Raw genomic sequence first — 15,408 nt, 5'->3', positions numbered from 1 at the left:
AAGGAATTATGAAAAGCTTATTCTTCAGAGCTTATTCCTAGAATAGCTTCATGACTGTTTCTAGATCTGTCTGAATCCTCTTTAAATGTTATTACACCAATGGAGATAAAACGGAATTTGGATTTGAAAAGTCTCTCCCTCTCTCTCTTTATATATATATATATATATATATATATATATATATATATATATATATATATATATATATATATATATATATATATATATATATATATATATATATATATATATATATATATATATATATATATATGTATATATATACATATATTCACCAGTGAATGTCAACAATCACATAGTCGCTTTGGTGAAAGTCCGAAATACTTGTTATATCGGATTATTTGCATAATTAATTTATTTGGATTTTATATATTTATTCCCTATTTCAATACCTGCTGAGGAGGACAGATTAGGAGAAGTGTCAGTGTTCGGAGTACCGATTAAATGCTTGATTGGCAATGGCACTTCAGCTTAAAATAATATTGATGTAGGGCATACCGGGCAAATGTATATCGAGCAGTGGCACTGAACCTTAAAAAACCTTGATGTAGGGCAAACCGGGCAGTGACAGCCTAGTATATATTTTGGAAATTTACCAAAGAGACTATGTGACTGCCAATATTCACCGGTGGAAGTTCACAACCATCAATTTCGGTCATTCACAGTAACACACACACATATCTATCTCTCTCTCTCTCTCTCTCTCTCTCTCTCTCTCTATATATATATATATATATATATATATATATATATATATATATATATATATATATATATATATATATATATATATATGTGTGTGTAATTTTTACTAATTTATCATTATTTTTTTAATAAAAAATTAGTGAAAATCGTTTAATAAAATAGTATTATTAGTAAAAAATGTGTCAGTAAAATTTTTTTTTCTATGGAATTATTTTTTAATAGAAAAAAAAAGGATAAATATGTTTGGTATCATATTAGATTACTTCGACTTATAAAATCAAATCACATATTCTTGGAGCTACTTGAATTCATTATTAAATGTTTATATGGAAGATAATATCCGGATTCTGGGTGCAGGATTATTTTTAAAAGAAGGTCATGACAGTTTAAAGGCCATGGCATACATATGTACGAAGTTGTCAGTGAAATGAAATTTTATGTTCCTATTGGTATAAAGATAATGATTTATTTTCTACTTTGAATGGATGTTAAAAAGGTGATGGCGGATTCCTACGTTGCATGATTGCTTATGGAATGTTAGTTATTAAATGTTTCACGCGTATGACTAGTTGAGCAAGGATAAAGGTGAAAAACAATGTACTTGACTGTGAATGCAAAGCTATTGACCAAATTATGCGTTCTGTTTGTGTAAAGATGGTGACGTCATTTATTTGAATTACGATGGGAATAGCATTCTACTTTGCATGGCTGTACAAAGATTATGATGGAATATCTCATTGGCTGTGTGAAGATGATAAGAAAATTTTACTTCTTACGGTTATTAATGCATAAATAAGTGCAAAAATGATTATATAATTTCATCTCATGCATATATACATATATATAGTGAAACCTCCTGTTATGGACACTCCTGCAAAACCGACGCCTCTCAATACGGACATATATTTAATTCCCCGGGAATCTTCTATGAATAAACCATTACGTACATTCTCCGCAAAGCGGACACTCCCGTAACCGGACGCGGACAGTCATTTTGATCCTGAAACGTTGTTTTTTATCTCTACAAACCGGACACTTTTTTTTTCTAAATAAATTGCAAGCTAAAAAAATGCAACTTTTCACCATTTTTAAAGCATGTAAATAAAGCTTTTTGCCTTATCCATAATTAAAAATATTGTTAAGCTATTTCACCACCGAAAAAACAATCTGTCTCCTGTCACCTTGCCTTATCTTTGTAAAGAAAGGAGAGAAAATGGTACTGCACTCCTGAAATAATTCTGACATGGGCATCTTTTGATCTTTTCATCTGGACCACACAGGTTATGAGACCCCTCAAGTTGAAATGACTTCTCTCAATGCTTCTTCCCCATTGAAAATTTCTTTAATTTTCTTATCAATTTGAAGACTGTATTTAACACAACTGGGGCAAAAAAAAAGAGAACAGAAGTATAATCTTTGAGGTATTTATGTAAATGAAACATTTATTCAGGCACTTGATAGCTGATCAATTGTGAATAATCATCTCCATAGGTCACATTACTTTTTTTTCTGTGAATCATGGGAGGTTTATTTTCCAAGAAGGTATTAACCATGTTCCCTATCAAATAATAAGTAGGTGTAAGGGGATGTGAACCTAATAATTGAAACGGACTGAGGACAGTATGCTCCTATTTGGTATCATATGTCTAACTTGAGTATCTATGCTAATAGGAAAATTATATTTATTTATCTGTAGCTACATCCAGAATTATGTATTTATATCAAACTTCTTTATATATTCTTTTTTATATTACTTATATAAAAAAGAATATATAAAGAATCTTCTTTTTTTATCTTTTTTATATCTCTTTTTCACTTTTATATATTTCTTATTGTTTAAATAAATATTCTTGTAGATATTTACGGTATCCTTGTAGATATTATTTAATTATTTCTACATCTTTGAGAATATTCTAAAAACAATTTACGGTGTTAAATTTCGTTATTAGGGTACCCTTCCCGTAAACGGACAACTCTCATAAACGGACAAATTTTTTGGTCCCGTGAATGTCCGCTTAACGGAGGTTTCACTATATATATATATATATATATATATATATATATATATATATATATATATATATATATATATATATATATATATATATATATATATGTATCAGCCATTATCACATTAAGATAAAATAAATTAAAAAAAAATCTTTTTCGACTTCAAAATTAAAGATGATATAAATTATAAATGTTAATAAAATTTAATTGATTAAAATACAGTAAATTCATTGATGTATGGCTCTTCAAGAATAAGTTTAAACAAATAAATAAAACTAGGAGGCTCCGCCCCCTGCTCGCTAACGCTCGCCAACGTACGTACGAATTAGCATTTTATATAATATAGATAGCACGAAAAATGTTGAGTGAAATATTTAAAATGCCCTTTTTTTAACCTTCTGAACAATAATTCATATTTGAATCGTTTAGATTAAACATTTATGACAGTAAATTTAATTCCGCAGTTAGCCTTATATTTTAAAAGTTCAGCCCCCTGAATTTTCTTTTATTATTATTAACGTTTAAGAGAATTTAGGCAAGATTTTTGCATTAATGTCAAGCTTTGATAACAGAAAAAATTAATATATTAAATTACATTCCTTTCTGTCAATTGTTTTTTTAATAATTTATACGCTCTTGTAATAAATAAAAAAGAAAAACATTAATATTTGTAGATAACACGCTATAGTGAACTCTCTATGGACACAGCAATAAGTCTGCTATAAATGACGTGGTTCGCTACAGCCAAAATCTTTTAAACGTTAGTCAGTAGTATTATTGAAGTAAGCGAATTAACAGAATTTTTAATCCAAATGTTAAATAACGTTCAAAGTATTTTTTATAGAACAAAGTGACTGCCCCCGCCCCCTTTTAACTTACTTTTCAGTTTCCGTTATTTTTGGAAAGTTTTAGATGTTTATCTTTTCAATTTTTGCCATATTTGGAAAATTTTAGATGTTTATCTTTTCAGTATCCGTTATTTTTGGAAAGTTTTAGATATTTATCTTCTCAATTTTCAAAAGTTTTAGATGTTGTTCTTTTCAGTTTTTGTCATTTTTGGAAAGTTTCAGATAATTTTATCATTTCAGTTTTCGTCCTTTGCAGAAAGTTTTAGATGCTTATTGTTTTATTTTTAAAGAAACTTACAATGAAACTATGGAATTTCTGAACAACCCATTCATTGTTCCACGAGCCTGTTTTTGGAATCACATGCATTAGTCTTTACAGCGGAATTAGTCATTTTGAACACTACTTTACAATGTGATTAATTGTTACAATGTGTCTTAAATAATAAAATTTCATTTAGCCCGGACCCGTCGTAAAGTCGTAACTATGTATTTATCATATAGACTAAAAATGTTGCAACATTTATTTAAATACACATAAAAATGAAATTGTCTACTATAAACAAAATACCAATTTCTTAGCTCTTCAGTAAAAACGAATGTAATAAAAATAATTAAATAATAGTTCGAACGGAATCCCTAAACCGTTCACTACAACCGAGTGTTCACTATATCCGTTGTTCATTATAACGGGGTTAGATTGTATTATGATTTCGTGCATCGACGTTAGGCCAAAATTATTTCACGAATTCTTAAAATGATTTGCTACTTTTATGGATCTCGTGACCATTCGAAACGTGCTTGGTATCGTTGTTTACACACTTTATGATTTCAAATTGTCGCTTCTGTCAACGAAGTTATCAGAGGATGATTGAGAGCATTAAATAAAGTATTAGCAGGAAAGTTTTCGTCGATGATGATTTCATTACCACTTTCCTACTACGGATTATAAGCAAGCGAAGCGTTGAATAATTATATGCATTATTCGAAAGAAGATTTCCTCTTGTCTTCTGAGGGAAAAAAAATATAACGAATAAAACGATATGGAAGGAAAATAAAATTTCGCACTAACGGCTATAGTTTGTTTCTAACAAGCTTTCAAGTAGAGATGTGCCACGTAAATATTCAGGTACCCGGTTGATCCCGTCATATATTTATTACCCGGATCCGGCAAATAAATTTTACTACCAGATACAGTGTACCTGGACCCAGTTTTTAGCTAAGGAACTGGTTATGAGTTCCTGGACTCAACATATTTAGAAATAGAATAACTTTAAAATTATTTATCTATGTAGTTTTGGAAATTATAATTCATTGCAAGATAAGAAAAGACAATTGCTGTATAAGATTTAAGTAATCATCCGCGACTGCATATAGTTCTGTTTTATTTCACTATAAAATTATACAAGTATGCTTTCAAAACAATATAAAAGCTTTTAAAAGGTTAAACACGTCAGGCAGAAATTTATTTCGAGCTATTTTTTATGCTATATATCACAAAATTATTTAAGAAAAAAGATAATAGCTTCGTAGCCTTACTGGAATCCTAGACTTGGCGACTTATTTCGATAAATAAGGATCATTCATTCTTGCAAAAGAGACAACTACATGACGTTGCAAGAGCATTGAGCTTGATTGGAATATTAAAAATGGCGCGCAATATACTAACATGCTCTTAATAAGTAAAATGAGAGATAAAGAGTTTTTTAAATTTTTTAGTTTCATTTATTTTAAATTTTTGCTTCTATGTAGAAGGAAATCGTCTGCAAGAAACAAATGTTTATTATACTTCCATTAGTTTCTTTAAATGCGGACAGAAAAACGGATATTTGTTACGATATACGATTTACAGATCATAGTTTTTATTCAATAAATTTTATTTTCTTCATTTTACACGATTCATCATTGATCATTTGATTTGGATTTGAATTGGAAGATCATTGGATTTGATTGGGCTACTAAAAATGGCGCGTTTTATGCAGACATGCAATTAATAAATCAAATGAAAAGACTTTACTTTTGTTTCGCTGTAGAAGAAAATCGTTTGCAAGAAGCAATATTTATTATTCTTTCATCAGTTTATTTAAATGCGAACAGAAAGACGTATATTTCTTACGATTTTTTTATATCAATCTTCCTGATTCTAATTACTTGTTAACACACTTGTATTAAACAAACAAAAAGGAGGCTATGTAACGTTGTTTCAAGAGTCGGTGATGTTAATATACGTCCGAGCTGGGAGCTTGGCATCCATTTGGCGTGCACTCAGATACAAACGGAATCTCTCCGTAGGGATAATGGTTTTTTCCTAACTTGCAACAGATTATTTCTTCGTAATAATCAAGCTGAAATAACTATTGATATATGATATATTTTTCTTTTCAGCCGAATTTTTATTCTGGTAAACCTCGGGACAGAGAATTATATTTCCTAAAGAGCGATGACTGCTGCGAAGAAATCATACATGGAAACGGTACTTTTAAAAAGTAACGAGTAAAAGTACAAAATACTTTAAGCAAAAGCAACGATTAAAAAGTACTAGTACAAGACAAAAATAGTAACGATTTCAAAGTGCATTTCAAGGAAATCGAAAATTCAAATTTACCTTAATTTTTATTAAAAAAATGCTGGAAGAAAATTATTATTTTATAAATTTAAAATGTGTTAAATTTTAATTTAAATTTATAAAACTTTAAAATGCAGGAAAATGTTACAAAATTGATTGAAATAGTGAACGCTGTAAATATTTAAACACCAAATCAGAATTAAAAATTCAATGTTTGCCTATGAAAAGGAGTTTTAAGTTATGTTAATTTTCAAACTACCAAATCTTTGGAAATTGGGTTCATTTTTTCGGAATACGTAGTAATTTGTAGTGACTTTTTGTAAAATAGCTATTGAGTGTACAAAAGAGCTGCTCTTTTCTTTTCAGGAAATTTCGACATTTTAAGGTGTTTAGAAAAAGAAGTTAGCTAGAATTTGTAATGCATTAGATTTATAAATTAAAAAAGAATATTTCAAAAGCTTCGAAAAAAAATTTTTTTGTTGGAAAATTGTCAAACATTTTCAGACGAAAACGATTTTTTTGACGTTTTCGTTTCGAATACTTGTTTTTGTTCCTCAAAAAAGCAACTTAAAAACCATTAAAAGTACTAAATTTGAAAAGAGTAACGAAATACAAGTAAAAGTACGTACTTTACTTTCGTTACAAGTAACAAAAGTAAACGTTTCGCCATGCATGGGAGAAAGACATGAAAATTCAGAAATGTAATGCGAAAAATTATTTTAACTGAATTATTATGATTGTTAAATAAATAAAAAATTAGAAATAAGGGCTTCAATTAATATTATACAAGCAAATACTTGACTGAATTTTGATTTCACCGTTAAGTTTAGGCATACAGAAATTAAAATTATCAAATAGAGAAGTTAAATATTAAAACTAATGTAACGTGAATACGACGTTAAGGAATATGATATATGGGTGATTCTCACGAAACATGACAATTCACTGTCCCTTGCTCTAAGTTCTAATACTATAATACTAAAAGAACTTTTTTTTTAAAAAAAATTAATAAATAGCATTGCTATTAACATTTTAAAATGACTTTGCACTAGCATTGGCTGTTTTGTATACTTAAAAAATTTAATTGAATATCAAAATGTCATTTTCCTGGCATGTCCTAAACAGTATTTCCAATAATAACTAGCTTCAAAACTTCCCATACATTCTTCAAAATCTAATTTTTTTTTATCTTATCCTATGTAAGCATTTCTAGAATATACGCAGAGGGTATTGTTTACTAAAACTTCGTTTAAAATATTTTTTTTGTCAATAATTTGTTTGTCCCATGAAAATCTGTCATTTTCTTGGCTACTTCTATTTAGTGATTTATAACCAAAATAGATATCGCCAGGAATCAATATCTCATGTTAATAGATTGATTAGATACCCTCCTATCTGAACATGTCTTGTTGCATGAATAAAGAACCAATTTTCTGGCTCAAAATCTATTTCAAACAATTTTTCAAGGTGAGTAGGTTTTAATGCTGTCATTTTCCTGGCTTCTTGAAATCATTAACAACAAAAACTACATAGATTTATCTGAGTTATTTTAAGAAATACTGTTGTTTTCTGCAGAATATAAACGTCTTCGGCCAAAATATTAAATTAAAGTAAATTTATATGCTATAAAATGGCGAATTTGCCATTATCATGGCTGTCATTTTCCTAGCTTATGAATGTCAGGACATTGAAGTGTTACCAGAAATTCTTTTTAACTGCTAATACTGTAAAGAGAGTAATCAAATATTAACCTAATACCTAGTTTATGTATGATTGTAATATGCTTGGATGTAATCAAAGTTATTTATTTATTTAATGATTGATTATTATACCCAATTTTATTCTGTACATATCAGCAACAAAATTTTTTTTGTTTCTTTCTACAGTGGATAAAAAGAATTAATTTAAGCAATTTATGGTCCATCTAACATAAAGGCTTAAGTTGAGTTACTTACTATTAACTTAAAATAACTGTTTTTTAAACTTCTAAGGTAATACGTAATTTTCCTGGCATTCAAGAATTGGTGAATTTCTATTTTATTTATTTTTTCTCGAGCAAATGTCAATAAATTACACTGCTATCTATAAGATAATAATAAGTGTAGCTAAAGAAGAAAACAAAAAAATTTTAGATTATTTTGAAGACTTTAAATTTGAAGAAATGCTTTGGTCCGAATTGTCATGTTTCGTGAGAATCAGCCATATAGACATTTTAAAGTGAATGGCAGAAATGAGTGGTTGTTGACTTCCACCGGTGAATGTTGCCAATCACATTGTCACCTTGGTAAGTGTCCGAAATATATACTAGGTCTAGTTAACGGTGACTGCTCAGTATACCCTACACTGATGTTTTTTTAAAGTTAAGTGCCACTACCCGGTATACATTTAACTGGTACTCTGAACACTGATGTTTCTCCTAATCTATCTTCAGCAGATATTAAACTATCGAATAAATATAATAATATCAATGATATAACATCGGATATAGCAAATATTTTAAACATTCACAAAAGCGAATATGAGATTAATGACATTCATCGGTGAAAGTCGACATTCTCTTAATTTCTGTCCTTTACGGTAACAGAGACGCATCTCAATGGCAATCGTAATTAGTTTATATTTAGAAATAAAATAAGATAAAAAAATTATGTCTGAAAAATTTAGGACTGGAGTTACCATTAACAGTTCGAATACCTTTTTTCAAAAAGAAAATAATGTTTAAATAATAATAAGATATGGAAATGAGATTTTGTGTCAGGTTAAATAAAGAAAAGCATTTGAAATTTCGTCATTTAAGAAAATCGAAACGCATGACTAAAATGCAATCAGAGCGAATATTGAGATTATGAATCAGAGAAAAAAAGAGAATGGAAATGACAAATAGTTTCTTTTTCTATTTTTTATTAATTCTTTTTAAGAACTTTTTAACTGAAGTTATTATTTCACCGGAAATATGTAATGCTTTGATTTTAAGTGTGGGCAATAAGGACAAGAAATCTTTTATTGAAATCTTTGCCCTACAAATCACTTGCAGAAATTAAACTCTCACTTTTGACGATTCGGCATTCTTAGAGCTGAATTTCGTTAATTACGTGAATTATTTTTTCATGAATTCACGTGGTATGTGACAAAACGGGAACTCTTATATATATGACGAAGATGTATCCTTAACTCGAAACCTCATCGTAGTGCATTGTGGGAGATTGTTATATGGAATGAAACTAGGAGAGGACTAGACGATCAGGAATAAAGATATAAAATAACCTGGGTTTGAATCCCGCTTAGGGCATAGTGGAAATTTACCTCGCTGTTCTATTTGTCTTTCTTGTGTTAGTAAGGTGACATTGACTCAGCTGTATGTTGCGCACCATAAAGTGATTATTAGAAAAATTGGGCATACCGAGTTTTTTTTCGTTTTAAGAAAGAAAAAAAAAATAGAACGACGAAATTCGTTTCCTTGAAGAAGTGACGATAGTTATTTCAACACTTTGACGAAATATTCACTCGGAGCATATATCAGGAAACGGTTTCGTCACAAACGAAGAAACTTTCGTGAAATTTGAGTATCCATTTCTTACAGTGATCCTATAATCAATCCTTATTTCAATATGAATAATTAAATGTAATATAAGAAACAAAGCAATTCCGAGGTGTCAGAAGTAAAACATGAATGTACATTTCAAAAAATTCTCTCATAAAATAAGTTATAATGGAAATTATAATGGACATGTTCTAATGGACATTAAAGTAACATTGCGTCAATGGAATTTTAGCGGACAGTACTTTATGTATCAGGCGTTATAGTGGAAGGGTCGCTGTAGTGGGAATCGTACTAAAGAGGTTACGTTGTAATACCTCAGAAATAACTTAATCAGGAATGTGTATTATTTTCCCACTCTCTGATTAATGCCATTTTTTCTCCTTTTTCAAGGAATGTGAACTTGATCACCGATGTTTTTAGAACATGCCTCATCTAAAAATAATGCATAGACTACTCTCAAAAATTGAAACTACTCAGTTTCGGTTGTAAAGTAATCTTGAGGAAAGGGGAAAATCAATGCTCTACAAATAAAGCGTATCAACGAAACAACAAGCGCGATACGCGTTGAGTGGCAACTTGAATTGCTGTCGACAAGGTAATGCCCCTCCTAGTTCAAGCTCTGGTGCTTTAGAATGCAATAAAAATAGAATGAAAATTAACACCCATCCAAGAAATGAAACTCATCTTGATAACTGGAAAATCTTAATAAGTCATGATCCAATTGCTCTTATGAAAAGCAAAAAGTATTGAAGAATTTCGGAATGTTTTATTTTATTTTATAACCGCAGTTGAACAGCCGGCCCAATTTTTTGGGTTTACGACTACCAATGTTCAACTCCGTAGTCTTGTAATTTTGAACTTAATCCAGAAGACAAGGGAAATCCTGGATCAAGTATTGAGAGAAATTTGCCTTCGTGGAAGACTTTTTAATGGAACTTGCCCGCATTTGCGTTACATTGAAAGGAAGACCACGAGAACCTCCCACGGCTAACTTGACTGCAAGGGGACTCAAAACCATAATCAGTCACGTCAGCACTGTGGTCGGTGCAAGCCGGATGCGGAATTCGTATCGACAGGGATTCGAACCCGGTTTGCCTCATTGGAAGGCGAACGCTCTATCCCCTGAGCCATCGCAGCTTAATTTCGAAATATTAAAAAAAAGTTCGATAGAAAATTAGCTTTGCAACAAAGAGATGTTTAAAGCTCACATGCAGAACTTAATTGGCCATAATTTCTTCCGGCTCTAAATTATTTTTCTTTTCTAGCAGTTTGCAATTTTCTCCAGAAACAGATGGTCCCGGATCTTTGAACCTTGGGATTCCGGATATTTTTCTATATTTTTGAAATTTATATGCCAGTAAGAAAGAAAAATTATTAAATACATAACAAATATTAAAATGTTAGATACATAAAATAAAAATGTTGAAAAAAAATTTCCCCACGCTTGAGGTTTGATTCGATCTTTTCATTTCCTAGTAATTACAGTGTGAGTCTTATACATTGCGTTAAAGTATTCTTGTATAGATTATTTTAATGAAATGTTTGACATAAAACTAAACTGATTAAAAAACTGGCCGACTAAATGATTGTATTCATAAAAATAGCTTTATGCTAATATTATTACTTAATTTAAAGGTCACGTTACGGACAAAGTGAATTTTGCTGGGGATCTACTCTAATCTAGGGTAAATTTTATCCAAATTGAGCGAAAATGCAAATTTCACACTTGGTTCTGCAATAAAATGTATGCATAAAAGAAAAAACTGAAAAAAAGATAAAAACAAAATTCGACTAATTTATATTCTGTTTTTGGCAATTTTTGTTTGCATAATTTTCCTTCTTATTGACCGGTTATATTGTCCCGTAGTATTCAGGTCCATAGCCAGTAAAAATACAACTGGCACAAACACAATTTAAGAAAGTCATACATTTAATATTCAGTTTCTCAGCAATTACTCAACCAATTTAGTTCAAAATCAGTATTTTTTCATTTAAAATTATATTCTTTAAAATGATGTAAAAAAAATATATTTTACTCTTCAAAATTTTTCGACTAGTATCAAATAAAATAATAAAAAAATATTCACTTAAAGTTATTTTTTTGCTTGGAATTATCTTTGTATAAATGAATTTTAGAATAATGTGCAAAGATTTTTCAATTCACTTAAAGAGCTCTCGAGATATGGTAAAATACACAAAAAGTGAAATTAAGTGAAATTAAGAAAAAGTTAAATTAAGTAAGCTGTCCAAACTTTGGATTACTCCCTTGTCCAAACTATCCCAGATTGCGACTACCCCCTATATTTTTAAGGTCAGAAATTCTTATTTGTCGAGAAAAAAAATTATGTTTATTCAGAGAAAGTACGTTTATATGCATGATTTAGTAACTTAAAATGTCGCCTTCACTAATTAATTAGCATATTAGAAGTCACCCTTTCAAACCTTTAAAATTGAGTCCTAGAATGTGAAGATCCGATCATTAGATCAAAAGTTATTTAGGGTGGTCCGTTTTTTATTTTGTACATTGTATATTAAAATATGCTGCTTTGAAATGGATTTTATGAAAAAATAATTAATATAATAGACTAACACAAATAACTATAGGCTGAAACAATCAATTTTGAATAGACTTTTTCGAAATTATAAATTTTTTGTTAAAGTAGTTTAAAGTCTTATTCGCAGAAATATACATAAAACATTTAGCTTAAAGCTTAATGAAAAGTTTAAAATTTAGTCTAGTTAATGTAAGTCTAGTTAAAAAATGTATAAAGTTTTTAAACGTGAGTTTATTTTTAAAATGTATTTCCCATTATGGAATAGAATAAAACAATAAGAAAAGTTAAATTAGAACTTAATTTCAAATTATTAGTTTCATTATATGATTTGTAAATGAACTATATATTAAAATACAAAAATTTAAATTTAACTTTAAAATAAGTTTCATGATAGGGTTCATCAAAATTTAGCATAAAGATATAAGAATTTGAATTTGACATTATAAATAATTTTCATAGCAGGATTTATCGACGAATTATGTAGAAAGAAATCAAAATTTGAATGTAAATCTAAACATAGTTTCCTCACAGAATTTTTCAAAGAATATTACATAAGCATATAAAAATTTGAATTTGTCTCTATAAGAAATTTTCATTACAAGATTTGCTACAGAATTATACATGAAAAACAAAATTGAATTAAACTTAAAAATTCATTTTTCAAAGAATTATAAATATAAGTTCATTTTTTAAAGAATTATACATAAAATTATAAAAATTGAACTTAAATCAAAGAATAAGTTTCATTACATGATTTGTCAAATAATTGTACGTAATGATATAAAAATTTAAAATTAAAATTTAAAAATAAGTTTCATTATATTATTGGTCAAAGAATAAAAACATAAAACTACTTGAACTTGCAGTCAATTTCCAAAAATGAGATTCATTATATTATTTGTCAAAGAATTATACATAAAACAGTTTAAACTTACATTCAATTTCTGACAATAAATTTCATTGCATTATTTGTCAAAGAATTATACATAAAACAATTTAAACTTGCATTCAATTTCTAAAAATAAGTTTCATTCTGTAGGCTTACTCAAAGGGTTATTCAGTGAAATTAGAGTTGCTGAGATTAGGAGCCAAGACATTCGTTGTGTTTGCAGCACTTGTTGGAACATTTGTTTTGTTATCTTTATACATCAATCAATTAAACTCATCCTCATCATGTTTACCAGTGAGTATAAAAAAACTATATATGAAATTTTTGTTTTGTTTTGTTATTTCTTACTTCCTCATTTAAAATACTATATTTTAAATATACGAGACTGCTTTCGTCGACCATCTTGGTCAGCTTTCAAAATTAGTTAAGTGATTAAAAACGCTAAAGGGATTAAAAAAAAATTAGATACATCAAGCACTACAGTATTTTTTATAGGGAAAAATAGAATGACGAAATACTTCCTTCATTTTGATTCGTTTTTTCTAAGAAGCAGCAATAGTCATTTTGCCTCATTGACGAAAATTTTACTAAGAGCATATACCCGGAAGCGAATTGATAAAACATACCGTAGATTGCAAAGGGTTGGCGAAAATTTCTATTGGCGTTAAAGGAGCGTTCTTGCAAATCGCCAAACAGCTGTGTGCTTATGATTATGTTTTGTTTTCGGTATCGCATAACATTCAACAAGTTAGATATGGGTGCGACATTTCAATTAAGCGGATCTTCATTTGATTCTTCTGCATCAAATAAAATATAAAGCGTATTTTTTTGTTATAGCGCCGACATAATCGTTTGTATCTGTCGACTAAATTGTGTTTATTAGCGTTTTTTAAAAGGTCGTAATAGAACTAAGATAGAAAAATTACACATTATTACATATTCTATAGTTTCATAACTTTCATTAAATGTATTTCGAGTAGTGAAATTCTTTTCCTACTCATCCACTAATTCGAATTAATAATTTCACAATAACCTTTAATCCTTAATAATGAAATGATTATTATAATGAAGTTTGTTTACTTAAAAGATTAAAATTTTTTTTTTATTGTTTAGCAGAGACTTAGTTTCCAATTCTATATTCATTAATTAAACTTAATGGTTCTGCTCGATAACCATTTACAATTTTTTAAAAATTTTATTTAATTTTCTGCTATTATGAAATTCTTTAAATATTTTTCGACGTGGAGATTATTTAGCAATAATGCGAAAAGCTGAAATTTATAAATGTATAATATTTATAAATGTTTAAAAGAATTTTTAGCAGCTATTTTGTACTAATTATTTTAATTGAAATGTTCATTATACGCAGTTTTATGATAATAATCGTAAAATTCATTGAACAATTGAGAATTACATTTTAAAATGCAAGTATAATTTAATAATTATTTCATTTTATAACTGCAAAACGGTAGATAAGTAACTTCGTTATAAAGTTTTACATGATACGAGAATATTATACGATTGCTTTATAATGAAAGAACAACAATTTAAGTTTTAAACTTTTTGTGGAAAAGAAAAATAGAAAATTTCTCCTGTCATCGGTGTTAGCGATTAGAGAGTCTTTTATCGTATAAATATTAAGTAAGTATTGTTCCCTTTTAAATAAAAATGCATTTTGCTCCGGAAAAAAAAATTACTTGAATTTTGTCGATAAAAATTCCCTAATTATAGCAGCAAAAACTTTTAAATTTCTAATCAAACTTTCCTTCATTATAATTTTGTGTAAATAATTATAAATAATATAAATGACTATTGAAAGGAATTAATTGAGAATGTCCAATTTTAATGAATTAACTGTTTACGCAATCAGATTAATAATTTTTTTCCTAATTTACAAGTGGAGAAAAAGTCTTTACAGTTTAAAAGTGAAGAGAAAAATATAGTTGAGATTAAATTTATAAAGTAAGCACAACCCGAAGGAGATTGAAGTAATGGCATTAAAATCGAAATTTCAAAAGAAAAAAAAATTACGTTTTAGTGTACAGTGAGCAGTAAACAAAAATCTAAAACTAACTTTTGATCTAATGATCAGATGTTTACGTTCTAGGACTCAATCTTAATGGATCGAGAGGGTGAATTCAAATATGCCGCTTAATTATAGCAGACAATATATTTTAAGTTCGGAAATCAGACACTGAAACGAGCCTACTTTGAGAAATTTTTTTCCTGCGTATTCGGATTTTTGATTCCCAGTATATAGGGGTTGCCGCAATCTG

At 28.7% G+C, this 15,408-nt stretch overlaps 1 protein-coding gene across 1 annotated transcript in view; it reads left to right on the top strand.

Annotated features, from left to right (window-relative positions):
* LOC122270129 (uncharacterized) overlaps positions 1-15,408 on the top strand; it is a 28,474-nt gene that overhangs the window by 276 nt on the left and 12,790 nt on the right. The window contains exon 2 of the mRNA XM_071186132.2: positions 13,283-13,426. Within this exon, the coding sequence (XP_071042233.2) occupies positions 13,283-13,426 (144 nt within the window). The remainder of the gene's footprint in view (positions 1-13,282; positions 13,427-15,408) is intronic.

This window comes from Parasteatoda tepidariorum, chromosome 9 (assembly GCF_982258835.1).
Source record: "Parasteatoda tepidariorum strain Cologne lab strain chromosome 9, Ptep-v5.0, whole genome shotgun sequence".
NCBI lineage: Eukaryota > Metazoa > Arthropoda > Arachnida > Araneae > Theridiidae > Parasteatoda > Parasteatoda tepidariorum.
The sequence above is the reverse complement of the archived record's forward strand: the minus strand, read 5'-3'. Positions and strand labels throughout refer to the sequence as shown.